Source organism: Sphaeramia orbicularis, chromosome 16, assembly GCF_902148855.1.
Source record: "Sphaeramia orbicularis chromosome 16, fSphaOr1.1, whole genome shotgun sequence".
Taxonomy (NCBI): Eukaryota; Metazoa; Chordata; class Actinopteri; order Kurtiformes; family Apogonidae; genus Sphaeramia; species Sphaeramia orbicularis.
The window spans coordinates 6,331,656-6,351,208 of NC_043972.1; the positions used below are offsets into that span (position 1 = coordinate 6,331,656).

General features: G+C 36.8%; 2 protein-coding genes across 3 annotated transcripts in view; both read left to right on the forward strand.

Annotated features, from left to right (window-relative positions):
• Positions 1-488: 488 nt before the first annotated feature.
• fbxo43 (F-box protein 43) lies at positions 489-7,156 on the forward strand. Of its 2 annotated transcripts, none has more exons than XM_030158372.1 (6): positions 489-594; positions 2,636-3,474; positions 3,590-4,342; positions 5,221-5,323; positions 6,039-6,227; positions 6,661-7,156. In XM_030158372.1, the coding sequence occupies exons 2-6, from the start codon at positions 2,672-2,674 to the stop codon at positions 6,907-6,909; spliced, it is 2,097 nt and encodes a 698-aa protein (XP_030014232.1). In that variant the 5' UTR covers positions 489-594; positions 2,636-2,671; the 3' UTR covers positions 6,910-7,156. The 2 variants fall into 2 exon arrangements, with proteins under 2 accessions (XP_030014232.1, XP_030014233.1); XM_030158373.1 differs by having other exon boundaries at positions 506-590.
• Positions 7,157-7,630: 474 nt separating this feature from the next.
• rgs22 (regulator of G protein signaling 22) overlaps positions 7,631-19,553 on the forward strand; it is a 37,809-nt gene continuing 25,886 nt past the window's right edge. Inside the window, exons 1-11 of the mRNA XM_030157536.1 lie at positions 7,631-7,758; positions 7,846-7,874; positions 7,979-8,041; positions 8,175-8,357; positions 8,445-8,530; positions 9,786-9,916; positions 12,016-12,685; positions 12,793-12,954; positions 15,691-15,877; positions 15,991-16,113; positions 16,319-16,420. Coding sequence (XP_030013396.1) covers positions 7,737-7,758; positions 7,846-7,874; positions 7,979-8,041; positions 8,175-8,357; positions 8,445-8,530; positions 9,786-9,916; positions 12,016-12,685; positions 12,793-12,954; positions 15,691-15,877; positions 15,991-16,113; positions 16,319-16,420 — 1,758 coding nt within the window. The 5' untranslated portion in view covers positions 7,631-7,736. The remainder of the gene's footprint in view (positions 7,759-7,845; positions 7,875-7,978; positions 8,042-8,174; positions 8,358-8,444; positions 8,531-9,785; positions 9,917-12,015; positions 12,686-12,792; positions 12,955-15,690; positions 15,878-15,990; positions 16,114-16,318; positions 16,421-19,553) is intronic.

Genomic DNA, 19,553 nt, shown 5'->3' on the forward strand with positions numbered 1-19,553 from the left:
CACATTTACACATGAGATGGCACGAAATTTGGTACTTGAGGTCTCAGATTTCCCAGATTTTACTTGTAAACGTAACGATTTTACTTGTAACGTAAAAAGCTCTGAGTCCTTACTCTCTTGGTAATATTATTTAGTAATATTTTTATTGCTAAATTAGCGTTAATGCTAGCTATCAAATTAGTTTGTGTGTTAGCTGTGTAGGTCATCATGAAATTTGAAGTTAAAATTACGTGTTCATACACTGCAAGAAAAACAAAAGATGGATTCAGTTACAATGAAAACGAGTCCTTAACGTTACATTAATCATAAAGAAAAAAAAAAATAAAATTTCGGCTTAGCGTTACCTGCTGCTGTTTCGCTCGCCTCCTCGGTAAAGTGGTTACCATGGTAACTCCACGCGGAACACAAGGCGGAAACACGTGACCCGATACTCGGTGGGCTCCAAATTTGAAAACGTGTCACCGCATTTGTGTGAAGAAGAACATGAAGGAAACTAGCGACGAGGGGTGGAACCGTGACCTCGAAACGAGCAGGAACACATAATAGAACCGACGCAGTTCCACGGCGTTAGCTTTAACCTGCTTTTATCTGTAAGTAAGTCAAAACTCTGCGTCTTGTTCCGGTTAAATACAGTTTTTATTGTAAACATGACACAGCTAACAGTCATAACAACATGTCCACACGGGGCACGGAAGCACTTTTAAGAGTTTTTCTAGTTCTGTGTTTTCAAGAGTTTGTTGAGATTTTATTATTTTGTCTGAGAGTATGAAAAAACATCTCAGAACAGAAAAATATATGCTAGTTTCCGTTTATTGAACTGTTTACAAGGTTTTTTTTTTTTTTTTTTGTTTTTTTTTACGTTAGTAGCTGTTTGCCCCCAGTCCATAAGAGATGATGCAATTTACAATCAACACAAGTGTCCTCAAAATGTTCTTATTATCCTTATTTAGAACTTTATTTGTCGTTCTACAGAATGCCAGCTGCTGTTAATCATATAAGAACACCTAAACCGCACTTTAATTATCACCGTTATTTGTTTATGGCCTTCTAAATCACTGACTTAGCATTAGCTGATTTGCTAACTAGTTAATTAGTCTGTAGTCTGTTTTTTCAGCGCTGACATTTGCTATTTTTGCTGCAATAACATGAAATCTGGGGGGGATTCATTAACTATGATAAATCACAAGCCAGAAGAGTGGAATAAATTGTGTTCGGCTGTCTGTATTTTGGCGGTTACAGACGTGTTTAAAGCGGCATCAGGAGCTCAGGAGTGGGGGTTAAATCACCTTCATAGCAACAGAAGTGAAGCAGCTGCCTCTGGCCAGTATAAAAACAAGGATTAACTTTTACAGTAGGACTAAGATGTTGCACCCAAAAAAAAAAAAAAAAAAAAAAACTACAAAAGAAGAAACCTCACTTTAGTTTTAAATCCATTTGAACCCTGTTGCAACGGGAAAAAAAAAAAAAAAAAAAAAAAAAAAAAAAAAGTGATCCAGGGTTTTTAAAAATGGCTGCCATTTGGAGATGGACGAATGTACAATTCTGGAAAAAATTCAGAGGCCACTGCAAAATGATCGGTTTCTCTATTGTTAATATTTATTGGTATATGTTTGAATAAAATGAACAATTTTGTTTTATTTTGTAAACTACTGACAACATTTCTCCCAAGTTTCAAATAAAGAAAATTGTAATTTAGACCATTTATTTGCAGAATATGACAAACAGTCAAACTTGACCCGCAGTAGTTTTTAAACTTTTCCTTTATTAAGCTGATTCAGATAATTATTAAGCAGAATGAGGTGTGCTTCTGTCAGAATTCAAAATACACTGGAATGGAATAGCTATCACACATGTAGAGAATCTGATTTCAGAGAAAATATTAGTGGTCTCTTAATTTTTTCCAGAGCTGTATATGTTTTATATACATTAGGCTCCTTATGAGAACAAAAAGTTTCATATGGTGATTATTGTTTACTAAGATTCAAAGAAAATGGTAACTACATTAAAGAAAAGCTTATGCACTGTTAAGGTTTAGTAAATAAAGAAAGGTAGAAAACTCTTCACTTTTAGCTACCATATTCCTTAAAATATTTACCCTGATAGCTTGAAAAGCTTAACCATTGGTTGTAAAGCTGCATAACAGTTGTTCCAATGTTCCAGTTCAACATTTTAATTTCCTTGCTAAACCAGAATATTGAAAGAGAAGCAGTTCATAAAACTCAGTTTGGTAGAGTCTGAGGCAGCTTCTTTTCTTTGAGGATCTATCTGAATAAATTAGTCTTTTAAAAAATCATACCGAAGTTTAGTGCAGAAACTAAGGTTTAAAGTTTTAAATTAAATGCTCATTTTAATATCACTTTAAAAATGTGTGCAACGTATTGTAGAGTTAAACCATAATCTAATTAAAACAGCCTTACAAATTGCTGTGTCCCCTGAGCAGGACTAGAACACATCTTGTATTCATTAATTGCATCATCTTTGTCAGCAATAACAAGTTTTCCAGCAAAAGGAACACTGGAGATGCATTAGTTCAAGTGATGTTCACTGGTGCAGTGAATTTTCATAATATGGGATTCATCTTTTGTTTAACCTTCAAAACATGTGACATGTTCTACATTCTGCTGATCTTTTGCAGGGCAGCTGAAACAACCTCACGTCAGTGCTGCTCTGCATGGTCAAGGATTTCACATTAGAAGAGGAAATGCAGTGCACTCCTGAGTCAAATGTCTACTTTAAAAGCTGCAAAGGTGGACCCTGTTACGATGATGGTGTTGACAGTGGTTACTCGGGTTTATTCCACAGTCCACAGAGCACCAGTGGAGATGGCTGTCTATCTGTAGTAGAGCAAAATGAAACTCCAAAAGAGAACCTGAGGCTTTCTCCCACACAGAGGGAAATGACCAGAGACACAACGCGGTGGCCTTCAACAGTTAGTTGGTGCGAAACGCCTAAAGTTTCCAAGCGAGATGCATTTTTACGACACAGACTTGCTGTTTGTAAATCCATCATTAATCCAAACACTCACAGCACAACATCACCAAACACCAAACGGCCTGATTCCTCCCACAGTTTGATATCAGGACAGTCTCTCAGTTCTTCACTGGACTCTCTAGACACTGTGAAGGGGACGTTGGCATCAAGCACTTTAACACTAGACCTGGACTTGCCACTATCTGGGAGGAAACGTCGTTTACTTTTTTCGCAAGTTAGGACCTCCACTCATGTAGATGACAATATCAACTCTGCACATTTTTCCATTTTTGAGGGAGGAGTTTCAGTATCGGATACAGATTTTAAGGACAACAGTTCTGTGTGTGAGCAGACCTCTAATGAAACACCACATCTGAACAAATTCTCACCAGCATCATTGAAGGATAACTCACAGTCGCCAGTCAGTGAAGTGACTAATAACGTGTGTGATGGCTCTAATGTTTTCTGCACCCCGTCATCCACACATACACCCAAATACATCAGGTATGTTCACTCTTTAAATGTTAATGACTCTCAACTAAGTAATAGGAAGGGAAATGTATGAAATATAAACATATCCTGCTAATTACAAAGGCATTTCCTCCTTATTCTTCAACAGGTCTGCATGTGAAGACAGTGGTTTCAGTTCCCTGACTCTTGACAAGTCCCAAGACTCCTCAGTGGACCATGATGGCTCATTCCAGGAACTGCTGCTCGCTGCCTCGCGAGGAAACAGTGAAACCCCAAATGTGGGAGAGTCCAGACGTCGCTCTCGTTTGCAAAGGCAGCATAGGCTTTCTACACTTAAAGAAGGGGGATCTCAGTCTGACGATGATCCAGTAGACAGAAAGAACAACTGCCTTCATCAGAGCCAAAACCGCTGTAAAGATGATGTTTTTACTGTCAGTGCCTCCCCACGCAGAGTCCTTTCTCTCAAAATGGGGAGTAACATGAGCTCTGATGGTTTGATTTCTGCAAAACAAGATGTTACGACCCCTCTTGGAGTGGCCACAGTCAAGTCAGAAAGTGGGACACCTTTCAACAGTGCGTCTGCCAATCCAGGTGTAACTCCTCTGAAGCAAACCCCCGTGAATCTGTCTCTAACACCAGCTCTGCAGCTGGTTCATGCTATGTGCCAGCAGAAAACCCAGATGTTTATTGGACACAGCCCAAGCTTGAAGGAGCAGCTGAAGTCCACAGCAGCTCTGGCTGAGACCCCAGTGATGTTTAGGACCACCATGCCCTTGGCAGGTCTGATTGGCAGGAAGATGGGTTTGGGTCAGGTGGACATACTGACAGAGCTGAAGAAGAGGAACCTCAGACACATCCTGTGTGTCATACTGAGCCACCTGACACCTGAGTGTATCTGCAGGTGAGGGTTTCATTTATGTCAGTGTATCTCAACCTTTTTTGAACAAAAGCCCACTTATGGCATCATGAGCCTCCTGCCGCCCCCCTGAAAAAATTTGGGACCGGGGGGAGTATGTGCCTCTGTTATATGTTGGAGCTTACACGGGGTCTTTTTGCGGAGGTACCACCCCTGTTGAGAAACACTGTAATAGTCCAACTGCTTGCATCTCAACATGGGGGGATCTTTTCTTTTTTTTTTTTTTTTTTTTTTTAAATACCCTCCTATCCTGTGGTCACACCACTGATTTATGTGAATATGACAGGTCTGTCCTGAACCCTGCAGTCACTGCCCTGCCTCCACCTCAAGGTATTTGTGTGTCTAAACTTTAGGCCATAAATGTCTGAACTGTAACTTTTTTTTTAACACGTCTTAAAAATGACTGGACTCTGAAGTTACCTTTTTTTAAGTAATCTGTCTTGCTTTGTATTTAGACATTCATCCAAAATGTACATTAAAATAGTTTAACATCTTTCACGTATTTGTAAAAATTATAATTTCAGCGAACTGCACATTAAGTGGTTGGTTGATGCCTTTGACCACATTACTTTTGTGTACACACAGTTGTGTGTATATAGTCATGTTTAGTTAAATGTCAGTACTTTAGTTTAGCAAGTAATTCTAGTGCTTCAAATGTCTGAGTGTCCACGGTACTTTTTTGCCAGTATGGATGTCAAATGGGTCTTAAATTGCAGTCTGCATTGTTTAAATTTTTAAATGGAAATCTGAAGTAAACCAGTTTTTCAACATCAAATCTTAATTATGACTGATGGTTACAGTTTAAAATAAAGCCAAGGTGCTTGTGAGCTAAAATATCCAGACTCATGTATGTGTTTGTTCAGGTGTGGTCTAGTATGTAGAAGCTGGAATGAAGTCATCCTTCAGGACAAGCGAGCCAGCTTTAGGAGAAATCATCATCTGAGTGAAGTCGAGGCTGCTCTTCAGGTAAGAAAACTCTCAGATCATATCACAGGTACTGACCAATGGCCTCGCTCAAACTCAAATAATTATATTCTGTCACTGTATATGGTCTGTGATGTAGAAGAGGGACTCTGACTGCAGTGTGGTTTAGTGTAAACATTTAATGGTGATTTCACTGTAATTAAGTTTGTCAAAGCTGATTTAGTCTAAAGAGTGGAGTAAAACTTTAATGGTCCTCAGAGTTAATTTGTCTTCCCATTACCTGTCAAGAGAGTAAATGGAGCAAAGTCGTAATCCGGACAATACACAAATCCAGTTTAATTTCAGATGGTCAATTGTGACCAAAATCACCAGATATTGGTGGAAAAATGGAGTAAATGTATAAATAAAGGAGGACAAGGAAAAAAAATTAAGGTGGCACCTTTTCACAGACCTTATCAAATAAACTCTATATGAAGGGTGATGTAATAGAATTTCTGTTTGGACCTAAATGGCCTTAAAATGTATTAATGTAATTAGACTTGCATGATATTAGGAGAATATGTACCATAATGCCGAGTTCATTTTAGCTTTTGAGGTCCTGTGTCTTTCTGTAACAAGTACACTGTATTCATTTTAACATCAAGTGAAAACAGAAATAAACTGTATTTTTTGAGCAAACTGCACATGAATGAAGAACATTAATAGAAACCAGACGATCTGTAAAAAATGCCTGAGCCTCTCTATCGCTGTCTTCCAGCTCGGTAACGTCATCTATGTCCCTGAAGCTGACACCAGACTGACTCTGCTCAAGAGGTCGGCTCTAAAAACGGTTCAGACCCAGTCCAGGAGCTCCAGCTCCTGCACCCCACAGTCAGGAGGTAGTACTTTAACCCCTTTACAGCGCAGCGCCTCACATTCAGGCAGCAAACGGGACAAGTTTCTCGAAGTAAGTGTGAAATGTTTTAGATTTATATTGTCTTTGTGCCGTGTACTATTTTTAACATACAATTAAAAGTGAAGGAAGAGGAAGTTTTGTTTTTTCCCTTTCTTTGTTTATTTGGAAAAGCATATCATACAAAACTTCCCTTTCAGGTACAATTCAGTATCCACACATCAAATTTGAATGAAGAAGCTAATCCAAGATTTTTAGTCGAATATAGAACAAATGAAAAAAGAAAGAAAAGTTGTTGGGCGGAGAGGGCGTACTCCGCTACTTCATCAATATGATAAAACACACTAAGGTGTATGTTTACATTAACCTAAACAGAAATGTATGTCATACAAATGTTTTCACATAACTGATTTATTCAATGCACATCAGTTTTAATCTTAAAACGTTTACGTTATTCAGGATGTTATTTTTTTTATTTCACTTGCAGGTTGCTAAAACTCTCTTCAGTGATGAATGCCTGAAGCCGTGCCCTCGATGCCAGCATCCTGCGAGGTGTCATTCAGTGAAAGGGGAGGGCGTGTGCAGCAGAGCTGACTGTGGTTTCCAGTTTTGTATGGCCTGTTTATGTGCCTTTCATGGATCTAGAGAATGTGGCAGTCGGTCTGTTGGCCGCTGCAAGAAGGACATCCTCATACCAGGAAGCGCTCAAAGCAAACGAAATGTTCGAAGACTATGAGAAGGATGTGGACTGTGCTGTTTTTTTGTTTTTGCATTTTGCTGCTAAATTGTGAAGGAGAAGCTTTGCAACATGTAAACTCTTTTTAGTCTGTACATGGGAACAATTCTGTACTCTCATTAATGTGTCTTTACTCTGTGTATTGTATTTCCTACATCGTTTTTTCAACACAGTTCTTACTTGTGTGTTTTTAATTATGAATGTAACTTTTTGAACTTTGTTGTTGATGTATTTTTCCTACACAATTATCTACTGTACAGAATGTTTTTTTTTTTGGGGGGGATTCCTGTGTTAGATTTTGAACTTTTACCCATGTTTTTCAGATCCATTTTAAAATAAATTAACTTTTTGTTTTTTTTTAATGTTTGTTATAACTGTCATTTTAGTCAATTATCTCCACACGGAGCCATAGAACACTGAATTTATTAGTGTTTGGCGCCATCTGGTGGTGTAACGAGTTTTTAAACTGCAACAAAGTAGTTCTGTCAGTTTAATTTATTACTTTGAAGTGATTTAAGATTCTAACAACCACTTCAGCTGTAGAAATTATTTATTTTAAACTAGTTTTCATGCGTCAAACAGCAAAAAGAAGCTGAAACTTGAACTGTTTTGTCTCCAGGTCTGGTCTAGTTAAACTTTTACTGCCCCCTGTGTGTTGAAAATGAGTCCACTTCCATAGCAACCCACACTGTGTCTGTAATTACACTGAGAGGTTTAGTGGCTGGCGTTTGCTGGCTGAATGCGTGTTAAATGTGGCTTAACAAGACGATCTGACCAGCTACTTCTAACTCACTGTACATGGCATTTATACCTTTTTGTTTTTAACAATGCGTGGCGTCATTTCAGCAGGTAAGAGCTGAACTTTTTGGAATTTAAATGAACTTATTAATAGTTTTTGTCAGACATTTGTTTAGTAACTGCAGTTTTGTTTTTCAGAGTGTCCCCATCTTACTGCAGTGAACTTTGTAAGTAAATGCTCTTTAAGTCAATAGTTTTATTTTTTTTTGTTGACTCTTACTGTACACTTTTCCTTTTTAGTTTTATAGTCAAATCTTTGTTGTCTCTACAGGAGAAAACACTGGTTTCTGATGACTTGTTGGCTCACTACTTCAATGATTTCCTAAGTTTGCCGGTAAAGTTAAACAAAAACAAAGCAGAATACAGTCAAAACTATTTCTAACGATTTGTATAGAACAGTTGAATATGTAATTTTGTTTCTTCAACTTTGGCTTAAATCTGAATGTTTTACTTTTTCTTTGCTGTAGTGTTTTCCAGAGGTTTTGCTTTACAACCAGGAAACTGGGTTGTTTGAGGTGGAAAGTGGAGCAGCCGAGTTTGTCTCCAGAAAAATTAGATTAGGCCTAAACCACAGCAAATCCCGGCTTCTTATGGGTGACCCCATGGAGTTGGCCAGAACTCCTCCAGTAGACAACCGGTACACAGTCCGTGTAAGTCAGGGATAATGTATTTAGATAGAAGCACTTTTCTGTAAATGTGCACAGAGTTGATGTTTGATGTCTCACTGTTGTTTGCAGTGTCTGGACAGAGAGCGAGGGATCCAGTGGGTCATGAAAGAAAGACTGCATTTCTTCCTTCAGAGCGATTACTATTATGAATACAGGTATCAATAACTGCAGAGATGTTTCACTTACAATAATGTGAGGAAATCTTTTATTATTTTTTCTTTAATTCTCTTTTGATTGAAAGAGTTTAGATTTTTACAAACACTGAAAAATCAGACAGATACACAAACTATATACATCCAGAGTGGGTGTAAAAATAAATAAATAAAAATTTACAGAAGCTCATTATGGTCTTGGCATACAGGATTTCAAAATAAGGAATCAATGTATAAATAAAAACACAAAAACATATTTCCTTCTGAGGATTTTGGGTTCACCCCGTGACCCTAGTGAGGATAAAGCGGGTTCAGAAAATGAATGAATGATTTTGGGTTCATATTCATGCAATCATCTCAGTAATCTTTTATAGTAACAAATTATTATTACAAAATATATTCATGTTATTCTAAAAAATAGAAATTTCTTATTCAAGTGGGCCATTTCTATATTTGTTCAAAAAAGTTTTTGCTTCATAGTAGTTTTAAAGCTCATATAAATCTAGTATATATTTATCCAGTACTAGCTGTAATCCAGAATGTCTTTTTTTTTTTTTTTTTTTTTAATTTCTTTAATAAACAAAATCACTGGACAATAAACATATTGTACATGGCATTGTTACATTAGATTACGGAACAAAAAAAGAATACAAATTTGCATAGGTACAAATAATCCCTATAATTCCAGTCTGATGCTTCCCAGAATGTGTAATTTTGCGCAAAATAAAAATACAACATGCTAAATAATGAAGATAAATAAAATACAGGAGAGGCAGAAAATTACCCCTACCTAAATAGAGTGAGAAAGGACACAAAATACACACGATATCCAGCTGTAATAATACTAAACTAAAATATGCAGGGAAAAAAAGTCAAAAATAATGATTTCCTAAAGCAATGGTAACAACATGTATGTCCTAAGAGCAGTAATGTCCTTGAGGTATGACTAAACGGCAGGACAATGCACTTTGCTGTGTCATTGTCTGGCATCTTGAAATCCTTGCGATTGTATTTGCAGACAGTCACCTTACTTCGTCCTCTGTTTTGATCTGCCTACTTTCTTATGCATCATGAAGAGCCTACCCTGTCCCTGTACAGATCAGATGACTGACACAGTAGCTGCCAACCTACATATACTGTGGAAATCATTAGAGGGCAACATATGCTAATTATATAATTAGAAAACTGCTCTTTGGGTAGAAAATTCCTTGTTTGTTGTGTGATTGGAAGATTTCTGATTTTTATTTTTTGTTCGTAGACTGGCCAAGATGTTATTTCAGAGGAGTCCAAACCTCTGCGTCCAGAGGAGGTCAGTCAGCTCAGTACAAACCACCTTTTCAGCTACAAGTCTGCAGTTTTCCTCCAAAGTTTCCCAGGAAAAGAAGAATGGTATGTACAGCTGAAATCAGACATTTACATACACACTCAGTATACATTACATCTGTAAGCTCAGTTAGCCCAACAGCTTTACAGGATGTCAGAGTTCATGGTGGTGGAGTAAATTTTTAATTGCAATTGGATTATTTTATTTATTCAGACGGTGGAAGTTTACGTGACCAAGTACACTGTGTCTATAATTGTCTTGTAAGGCTTTGGAAGTTGATGTTATGACTTAGAGCCGCTAATTGTCAATATTAGTGGTCAAAGGGGACATCCTGTAGCTGCACTTTGGTGCCTTCCTTCTGGGAAACTCTAAGAAAAACAGCCAAGACTTTCGAGGAAAAAAACAACTTCCAAAATTAGTTTTCTCACTAGGTTATCTCTATAGACAATAGTATGTAAACGCCATTGGACCACACAGCTATTGAGTCTTCTCTTATTATTATTATTATTATTTTTTTTTTCATCAAATTTAAAGGAAGGGTAGGAGATGTTTTCCTGGAGCATTTTTTACTTTATTGCTTAAAATCACCTTCACACCCTGATTGCAACCAATTAATTAAATATTGTAACACAAAAATAAAAAATTTTAGTCACCTGTGGAACGGACAGGACTGAAAAAACACCAATCATTTTAACCGGCCCGTCAAAATGATTAAATGGTGATATGTCTATCAAATTCAACTGCTGTTTGTCCCTTCCCCCTCTGCAAGTACAATCTAGTACTCTGGAAGCGTGACTTTGGGGGGAAGTCTGAAGAAAGGGGTTTAGATTTTAGAATTGTGTATTTTCTTTTTTTTTTCTTTTTTACTCAATTTTTTATTTGTTTTCATTGTGCATCTCAGAAGTACAATACAGAAGAAAAAGAAAGAAATTCACATTTTATAATACAAGATTCTGACACACAAAGTATAAACCCCACCCCCCCAGAACCAGTGGCGACCCCCATACCAACCCAATCTGGATCTCAGAATACGAAAACCAACTAATAAAGACAAATACATGTATATAGATGAAAGAAAATATAATTTACAGTTATAAACAGAATAGTGATCTGGAAAGTCATAGACAATTATGTTGCACTCTTTCTTTAACTATAAAATAAACACCATCCCACATACTAAGCGTTTTTCGACTGGCTGCATGCATCCGTGCCACTGACCTCTCCATCATAACTATATCTAGAAAATAATTTATCCATTGTTGCCGTGATAAAGTTGAGTCTGTTTGTATGACTATACTGACATGAACATACTGTTGTGGGTAATTCAGTTACTGCATTATGGATTGTTGTGGTTCGATGCTAAAATTAGGGAAATAGTATAGGCTGATTGCTGTATAAAGTTAACGACAAAGGTGTAAAAGCACTGAGGGGTAGGATTAAATAAGTTTATACTTCTTCCTACTCCTTTTCGACCATGCAAAATTCAGACTTGTATGTGCTTGAAGATAGATTTTGTCCATTCAAATGTTATTTTGTTTATGTCTTAATTTGCTATGTTTTGTTTTATTTTCTTTGCATGTTCGAAATAAAATAAAAAAATGAAAAAAATAAAAATAAAAATGAAAGTATGAGATGGTTGCCATCTCATTTTCTTGGCTACAGTGAGAGCAGTCCATAATGTATGCCTTTGCTGAAGAGAAAGTTCTAAGGTAGAGTCATCATTAAGCAGAGGTAAAGATGGTGATAATGGGATATTAATCTCCAGCATATCACTCAAAGTGACAGAAATTTGCTTCCAAAAATCATACACTTTCAGGACACTCCCAATACATATGTATAAATGATCCTACAGTATCTAGTATACATAAGTCACACATAGGAGATGGAATAATTTTCATAGCGTGACGTTTCCTGGGAGTTAAATCCATCCTGTGTATAAACTTGAAATGTATTAACTGATGGTTGGGTTAGAATTGTGTATTTTCAAAATGTAGCTTGCTCGAACCCTTTTTCCTACCCTACCTTTAAGTTGAAAGGCTAACTCGACCAACAAAATGTAGAAGTTCCAAATTCTATAAGCTCTGTGTAACTGCATGTAGTTAATATCTCTATTTGTAATTTAGTGATGCTAAATATTCTAATGTTGTCTCTCTTTACTTTGCAGGATCTGCCATTACTCGTCTTCCCACCTACCAGACTGAATTTATTTACTTTAATTCTTCCAGATGCTCCTCTGCCTTTTCCTCCTTCTCCTTGTCTTCCAACCTTAAATATGAGAAACCACAAGAGCTTCACAGCCTCTCAGAGCCATTGGACAGCATGTTGGAAGAGCCCCCCATCCAAGAACCCAGTAGCCAGAATCCTAAATCTTCAGAATTGGAGCTGGAGCGTCTGTCTGCCAAAGTGGTTCAGCAGGTGCTCAATGAAGCGGTGAGAGTGATGGATGGACAGAACCAGGCAAACACTTGTGACTGTTTCACCGAGTCAAGAGAGGAGACAAAGTGTTGCTGCACAGATGGACGCCTCGAATGTAAAGTTTACCAGGATTCAGCTGCTGAGGACCGAGATGAAGTACAGGGGAAGAAAGAGAAAGTTCAAGAGGGAAATAGGGTCAGAACAGCCACAGAAAAGGCAGAATGGGAGAAGACAGATGGGCGAACACAGCAGGAAAACGGCCCTGGGGTTTGTTGTCATGATATTTGTTGTCATGGTAACAGATCAGGCTTGGATGAGTTTAAGGCGTTCTTGCAAGGAACACCCGGAGATAAACTACTTAATCTATGGATGGATATAGAGAGACTGAAAACCACCCAGAACAGAGAGCGGAAGAACAGGTAAACATTTCAGCACAGCGAAACACACTTCAGGAGCGAACGCACAGCTGTTGTAAAGTTTGGGAATGTAAGGAACTTTAAAGTAACAGCTATGGTATTTCTATGAGGTATTTGGGCCTGATGAGGAGCAGATACCTACAGAGCAGCAGCCAGAGCTGTTTGCACGTGGAGCTGCTCTCTAGACTGGGCCTGAACACCTCCCCCTGCTGGACAGAGGAGAAACTACAGTCAGTTCAACCGACCATCACAGAGTCTCTGCTCTTCTACTGGTGAGAATCCACAGTCTGAAGTCACTGATAAGACTGTATTCGTACATGCACTGTAAAATTTTCTTCTAAGTTGCTTTAAAAAACACTTGAAATCCTGAAAAAGTTGTGAAAATAATAAAACGAATCAACAGTTTTGGAAATATCATGGAATTAAATTGTCATGAATGCAAACTCCACACTTACAGGTTACACAATGTTTCTGTTAAATGTAGTGAAAGTCAGACCATAAATTCAGAAAACTCAACATTTAAATAGTGAAATAGAAAGGTAATACATTAATAAATAAAAGAGGTAATAAATGACAGATAGACTAAAAGAGCAAAAAAGACTGTTGCAAAGAATCAACAATCTGTTCAAAAAGTAAGTTGTTCAAAAATACAGCAGCCAGAAACACATCTGAGGTATTCTGATATGAAACTAAAGATCCTTTATTTCCAACAGGGACACCATTGTCTGATGAAGACTCTTCAGCTGAAATGTGTTGACAATGGTGTCTTTGTGGGAAATAAAGGGTTCTTATTTTTGTATTAGATTACCTATTGCGCAGTTTACTTTTTCAACATGACTGATTGTTTTGCGATGGGTGTTTATTTGTTCTTTTGGTTTTTCTTCATTCTGCCCTTGTCCTTTGTTGATGAGCACCTAATTCCTTAATTTACATAATTTTGACCCAGGGAAGCACCTACTACTAATTACTACAATTTTTGTTTCTACATTACAAATTACTCTTGCAGCAAGAAAATTAAAGAAGCTTTGTAGTCTTAAGAAAAATAATCAACTGTCAATCCACATACACCTACTGCCTGTAATGAAATCCATAAAACAAGACTGTCTGATTTTAACATTAAAGAAAGTGTTTATAAATGGAGCAGACCTCAAGGTTTTCCTTCTTTTGTTTTTTTTTTGGTGGCTTTTTAGTTTCATTATTTGACTAAAAACAAAACAGAGAGAAAATTATTATGAATGTAAATATTAGTCCTTGAAACGTCACAGAAAAGATTTGAAATATTGTGTTTAAAAATAGATGGAATGCTTGAATGATTTGTTGCTGTTAAAGCCAAGTAATAACATCTATAAATGCCTACAGCAGTAAAATACAGCTACAATATAAACCTTGAAACATCTTTTTTTTTTTGATCAAGGTCTGTTTTATTTTCAATTTTCAAATGTACAACAAAAAACATACAACTTGAACATGAAACTTTTGTATCCAGTTCCTATCCAACTGCCCCCCCACCCACCTCAAGTACCGGACCTTCATTAAATTTATATACAGCCAGACATAATATACTTGCCTACAAAAATATATAAACCTCCTTCAAACACATGCACACATATACACACATGCATATTTGTAAGTTCACATGCACATAATTAAATAAATAAGGGGAAAGAAAATAAAAAAATTAATGAATTAAAAAGTAAAGTAAAAAGGTACACAGATATTGGAGTTACACAGATATGCTGGTAGCTACCATACCTTCTACAAAGCTGATAAATGGCTGCCAAGTGGCATAGAACTCTTTGGTGGAGCCCCTAATGGTATATCTAATTTTTTCTAGGGAAACATCATAATTTCTTTTTTTACCTTTACTTTTATTTAGTTTTGCGCATACAAATTTACAAGGCATTTTACATACATAAATGTATCTAATCAAACATCCCCATATGGCATATATGGAAAAATATGGATATCTGCAGTAGATATCGATTACAATTAGTCACAAATGAAACATGAATGACACTATAAAGAGACCAAAAAAACCCCATACATGTAGATGACCACTTCTGAATGCTTATTGCATTAAAAGTTTAATCACGGGACTCCATCTCTTCGTAAATAGCTCTCCCTGAATTCTAAGTACATAAGTAATTTGCTCCATTTGATAGATTTCCCACACTTTCTCTGTCCAGATGTTATATGTGGAAGGTTCAGGTTTCAACCACTTGATAGTGATGCATTTAATGGCTGCTGTTAGTAAAACTCACAAAAGGTATTTTCGGTTATTTCCCTCTAAACTTTCTGGGATTATGCACACAATGGATTAGTGAGGTTTGTTTTTTTATTTATTTATTTATTTTCTTATTTTTATGTCACCAGTTCAATTATTTTACACAGACTATGTCTTTGTATTCTTTTCATTGTATTGTTTGTCAGGTTTCATTGTTATTTGTTCCTAAAAAAAAAAAAAAGCAAATCTAAACGTAATGTTGTTTACAAACATAGTTAATGTTGACATCAGTGTGCCCTGGTATTTGTACGTACCTTCAATTCTTTTGTATATACTTCAATAAAATTATGAAACAAACAAAAAAAAAAACCTTTCTGGGGTTACACCTAAAATAGCAAACTTCATTTCTTTAGAAAATTTTTGGTTGAAAGCTGTGTTCACAGTGACAAATATATCATCCCAGAAAGGCCTAATCTGAGGACACGTCCAGAATATGTGGGTATGGTTCCCCAAGTGAACCCCATAATTTCACCAACAGGTATTGGGGTTCACAGGGTTCATTTTTGAAATTAGGAAACATCATATTTAACAGTAAAATACAAATTAGGAACCCTTTTACTTAACAGTGAATACATTTACTTTTTACACTTGAATTCAATTTACCTTCATCCTGTCACTTAAGTAAGATTTTAAATGCACAATCTCATTTTCATTATTAAGTTAAATATCTGAATACTTCTTCCTCTAATGTTTCTCTCTGTTTCTTCGCCTCCAACCTCCACAGGGTTCCACGGTTCTGGACGTCCCACTTTGTTCAGGCAGACCATGTCATCTCTCCTCCCATCGGTCTTCGGACAGAGAGTCGTATTCGTCCTACATCAGACATATCACCTCATCATAACTCTATAACTCTGCCTCTACTCTGTCCTAAACCATGTCTACCCAGAACCCCCCACACTGCTCAGACACAGGTACCAACACCCAACTTGTACTATATTATCAGGTTCTTTTTGTACATGTAAAGCTGGGGTTAAATCACATATGTATCTGTAACTGTTGTCTCATCGGAGTTTGTTTTCATCAGTTCTATTCCAGCCGATTTCAGTTACTGGGAAGCAGAAGAATGGAGCAGATGATACAGGCTCTATGTTCTGACTCATGCAGCGGTTTGTACTTCACGCACTTCTGTGAACAATCTGGAAACCAGGTACAACAGCAGCTCACAGATCCCCGTGTTTGTACTTTCATGCTCTATCATCCATCATATTATTTTATTGGCATTACACATCCAAAACAGATGATTACAATGCTTATAAATGTTACTGTAGTCATAAAACCAGTTAAAATCAGTTTCGGCAGTATTTGATGAGTCATTTACGATGAGCAATGTGATTCTTTTTTTCCGGCCCCAGCTGTGGGAGGATGCTGTTTACTTCTGGACTGACCTGCAGCATTACCACGAGCTGTTCTACCAGGACGGACTGGACCCGTACAGGGTTCAGAGAGAGGCACAGGTCAGCAAAGAAACACACGAAAAGACCCTCCCTACCTGAGAACCAGAAAAAACTGCTCCTGACATAACGTAAATGACTAAGATCTTAATTAATGTCAAGTATAAATACAGTTATACACTTGTGGATTATATGGAACACTGCAAATAAGAATCCAGTGAAGAGATTTTGCTCTATAAAGCAGTGTATATTAAACAGTTTCTAGATAATTTTGTTCATTTTTATACAAATAATCCATCTGTAGGACATGCCTATTGAAAATTAAGGTTTGGCTGATTCAGCTGGTATCTGATATTTTTAGGGTTCGATTATCTTTATTTATTAAGATATCTTTATTTCATTTCCAGTTCATGTAGGGTACAAATGAATGTGAAACTTCCAGATCTGTGGGACCTATAGCTTATTTTCTTTTTTTTTTTTTTCATTTGGAAAGATACTTTACAACAGACATCTAAGCACATTTGTATACCATGTCGGAAAAATCAACAATGATAAAACATGAAATTTAACACACAGTCCACGTTAGCTCTCTTTCTAGAAAAAAAAACAAAAGCAAAACAAAGACAACTGTTCTTAAAGTAAGTCTTCCCCTTTTTTTATTTTTATTTTTTTACCTCTGCCAAGGAGATTATGTTTTCATCGGGGTTGTCTTTTTGTTTGTCCGTTAGCAAGATAACTCAAAAAGTTATGGAAGTATTTTGATGAAATTTTCAGGAAATGTTGATACTGGCACAAGCAACAAATGATTAAATCTTGGTGGTGATGGGGGGGTATGTGTGATCTGCCTTGGCGGAGGTCTGCGCTCTCCGAGTGCTTTTTTAGTTTATATATATTTTGTTAAACATAACTTACAACAAAAAGATGGCACATTTTCCCCTTATTTTCATTATTCCAAAATCCATACAAGTTTCAGCTCCAGTACATTCAACTAGTTCAATTATAACCTGTCATTTCCAGTTAAATTTAATCAGGCCTCAATGGGGTGATATATACAATCCATTTTGACCACTATTGCTCATTTTCATGTACTTTTTAGTCGTAATTAGTCCCTCTGAGCTAATTTTCATCTTTTCTTGTTCCATTTTGTAAACCTCAGCATTTGCCTCTTTTTTTCCAGATTAGGTTAGATATATTAATAGTGGCTGGGCCCTCCCAGTCATCCCCATCTGGTTTGTGAACTGAAATTCTGAAGCTTTGATGTACACAACAGGGCTGTCGGCATGTTGTTTTTTTGGAAACGCGCAGGCAGAGCAGATGGAGAAAAGCTGGTATAGTGACTTGCTATTTAACAAAAAAAACCCACTGTCTATTGAGGCGGTTGACTGATATTATTACAGTTTTGATGTGTTTGTGATGCAGCATATTCATACAAATCAATGACAAGGTGGACATGTGTAGAACAGACTCTGGCATATGTTTACTTACGCGTCGAGTTCATACAGGGCTTCAAACTTTTTTCCTCTTAGACAAATACACCTGGTAGTGAGTAGCACTTTGCATAATTTATAACCTTTAACACTTCTCATGTCCAATTACCACCCCCCTATTATACAAACACAGTCCAACACATCAGGAAACAGAGAACAAACATGGCTCCAACACACAGGAGAAGAACCCAGAACTAACTGAAAACATCAACCACATCCATTAACAGTGTTTTATTAACCCATAAAGACCCAAACAACCCCCAGTGACCAAAACTATCTACTGATCTAAACTGTTTAATACCTGTTCATCCACTAATCCTATCAATACATGTAAATAACTGGTGTGAAATGCAGTTTGTCATCTTTTCATGGTCATCAGATATGATCCATTTGGATGTTCAGAGGCTCCGTACTGAACATGGAAACACCGTCATCTTCTACAACATTAATTCACCAGTAAGAACCCATGGAGTTGGGTCAATGACAGTGAAGGGAGAGGCTTGTTTTCTGTTCAGTTACTGATGTCTTTACTCAAAAAGTCACTTTTTCTTCAGTTTTCTCTGTTTCTGATATAATAACCCATAACTGTAATCTGAGCTTTTACGAACACCTACATGATCAGTAAATTCAATGTAGGAAAATACCTGATTTTCACGGAAAAAACACAAAATACAGAAGATAATGTTACAATACATGGCGATAAATCACTTAAACAAGGTTAAATATAGAGAATAATTCATTTGGGAACTGCCGCAAAAGTAACAGTGGGTCCTTATGGGTTAAACATCATAAAGTCATTTCAGCTCCTCCATAAATGTTTACATATACAGTTGTGTTTTGTAACAGTAGTATCAAAGTTGTCAACTTTATACTCAAAACAACTATTGGAGTAGCTGAGAGTCATATTATTCAACACATATTATTGCTAGCCTAAGCGAATACATCTGAGTTACACTGGTTATTGTAATTAATCTCCAGTAAGCTTTATGACAGAATCATCTGATGGTCTTGGTAGTGTAACACCATAAAAGAACTACTGCAACAACTACAAATAAAGTTTTATTCAGTAAATATAAGAGCTCTGAACATCATGCTAGCTGTCAATCAAAGTCCACACACACAGGCAGTCAGTAAATGGTTATCAATCACAGTGGTCACGCCCTTAATTCTCCAGAACTTTTTGATGTTAATATAATATAAAAAATATAATCTAAATGCTATGTTACATACAAATGCACTCACTAATGAACTTTTTGTACCAAGCTGTGAATATGTTTCGTTCCTGCTGCTTTGGAGACAGCCCATAGTGGACATTCAGTTTAATGCAGACTTTGACACTTCTGCATTGACTTCGTTTTTCTCTGGAGGTTGTCGATTGGTTGAAATACTGCACGTCCTGAACATCCAAGAAACCCTGTCGATAAGTTGTAACATGAATTCAGATAAATAGTTTTTGATGAAGCTAAACACATTCCTGCACCAGGGGCCAACGTTACAGGCTTTTGCAAGATCCCATAAATATAATAGATGTTTTCACATGATTTTTTTCTCAGGAGAATCCATTAAATGACCTGGGAAAAGTTCTGAATTCTCTGGCTGAGTTGGCATGGACAGACCCCAGAACTCACACTACTCCAGATACTAAATTTTGTTTCTGATTTTGTTATTTTCCCCTCAATCTTTTTAAAGATGTTATCGCCAGGACCAAC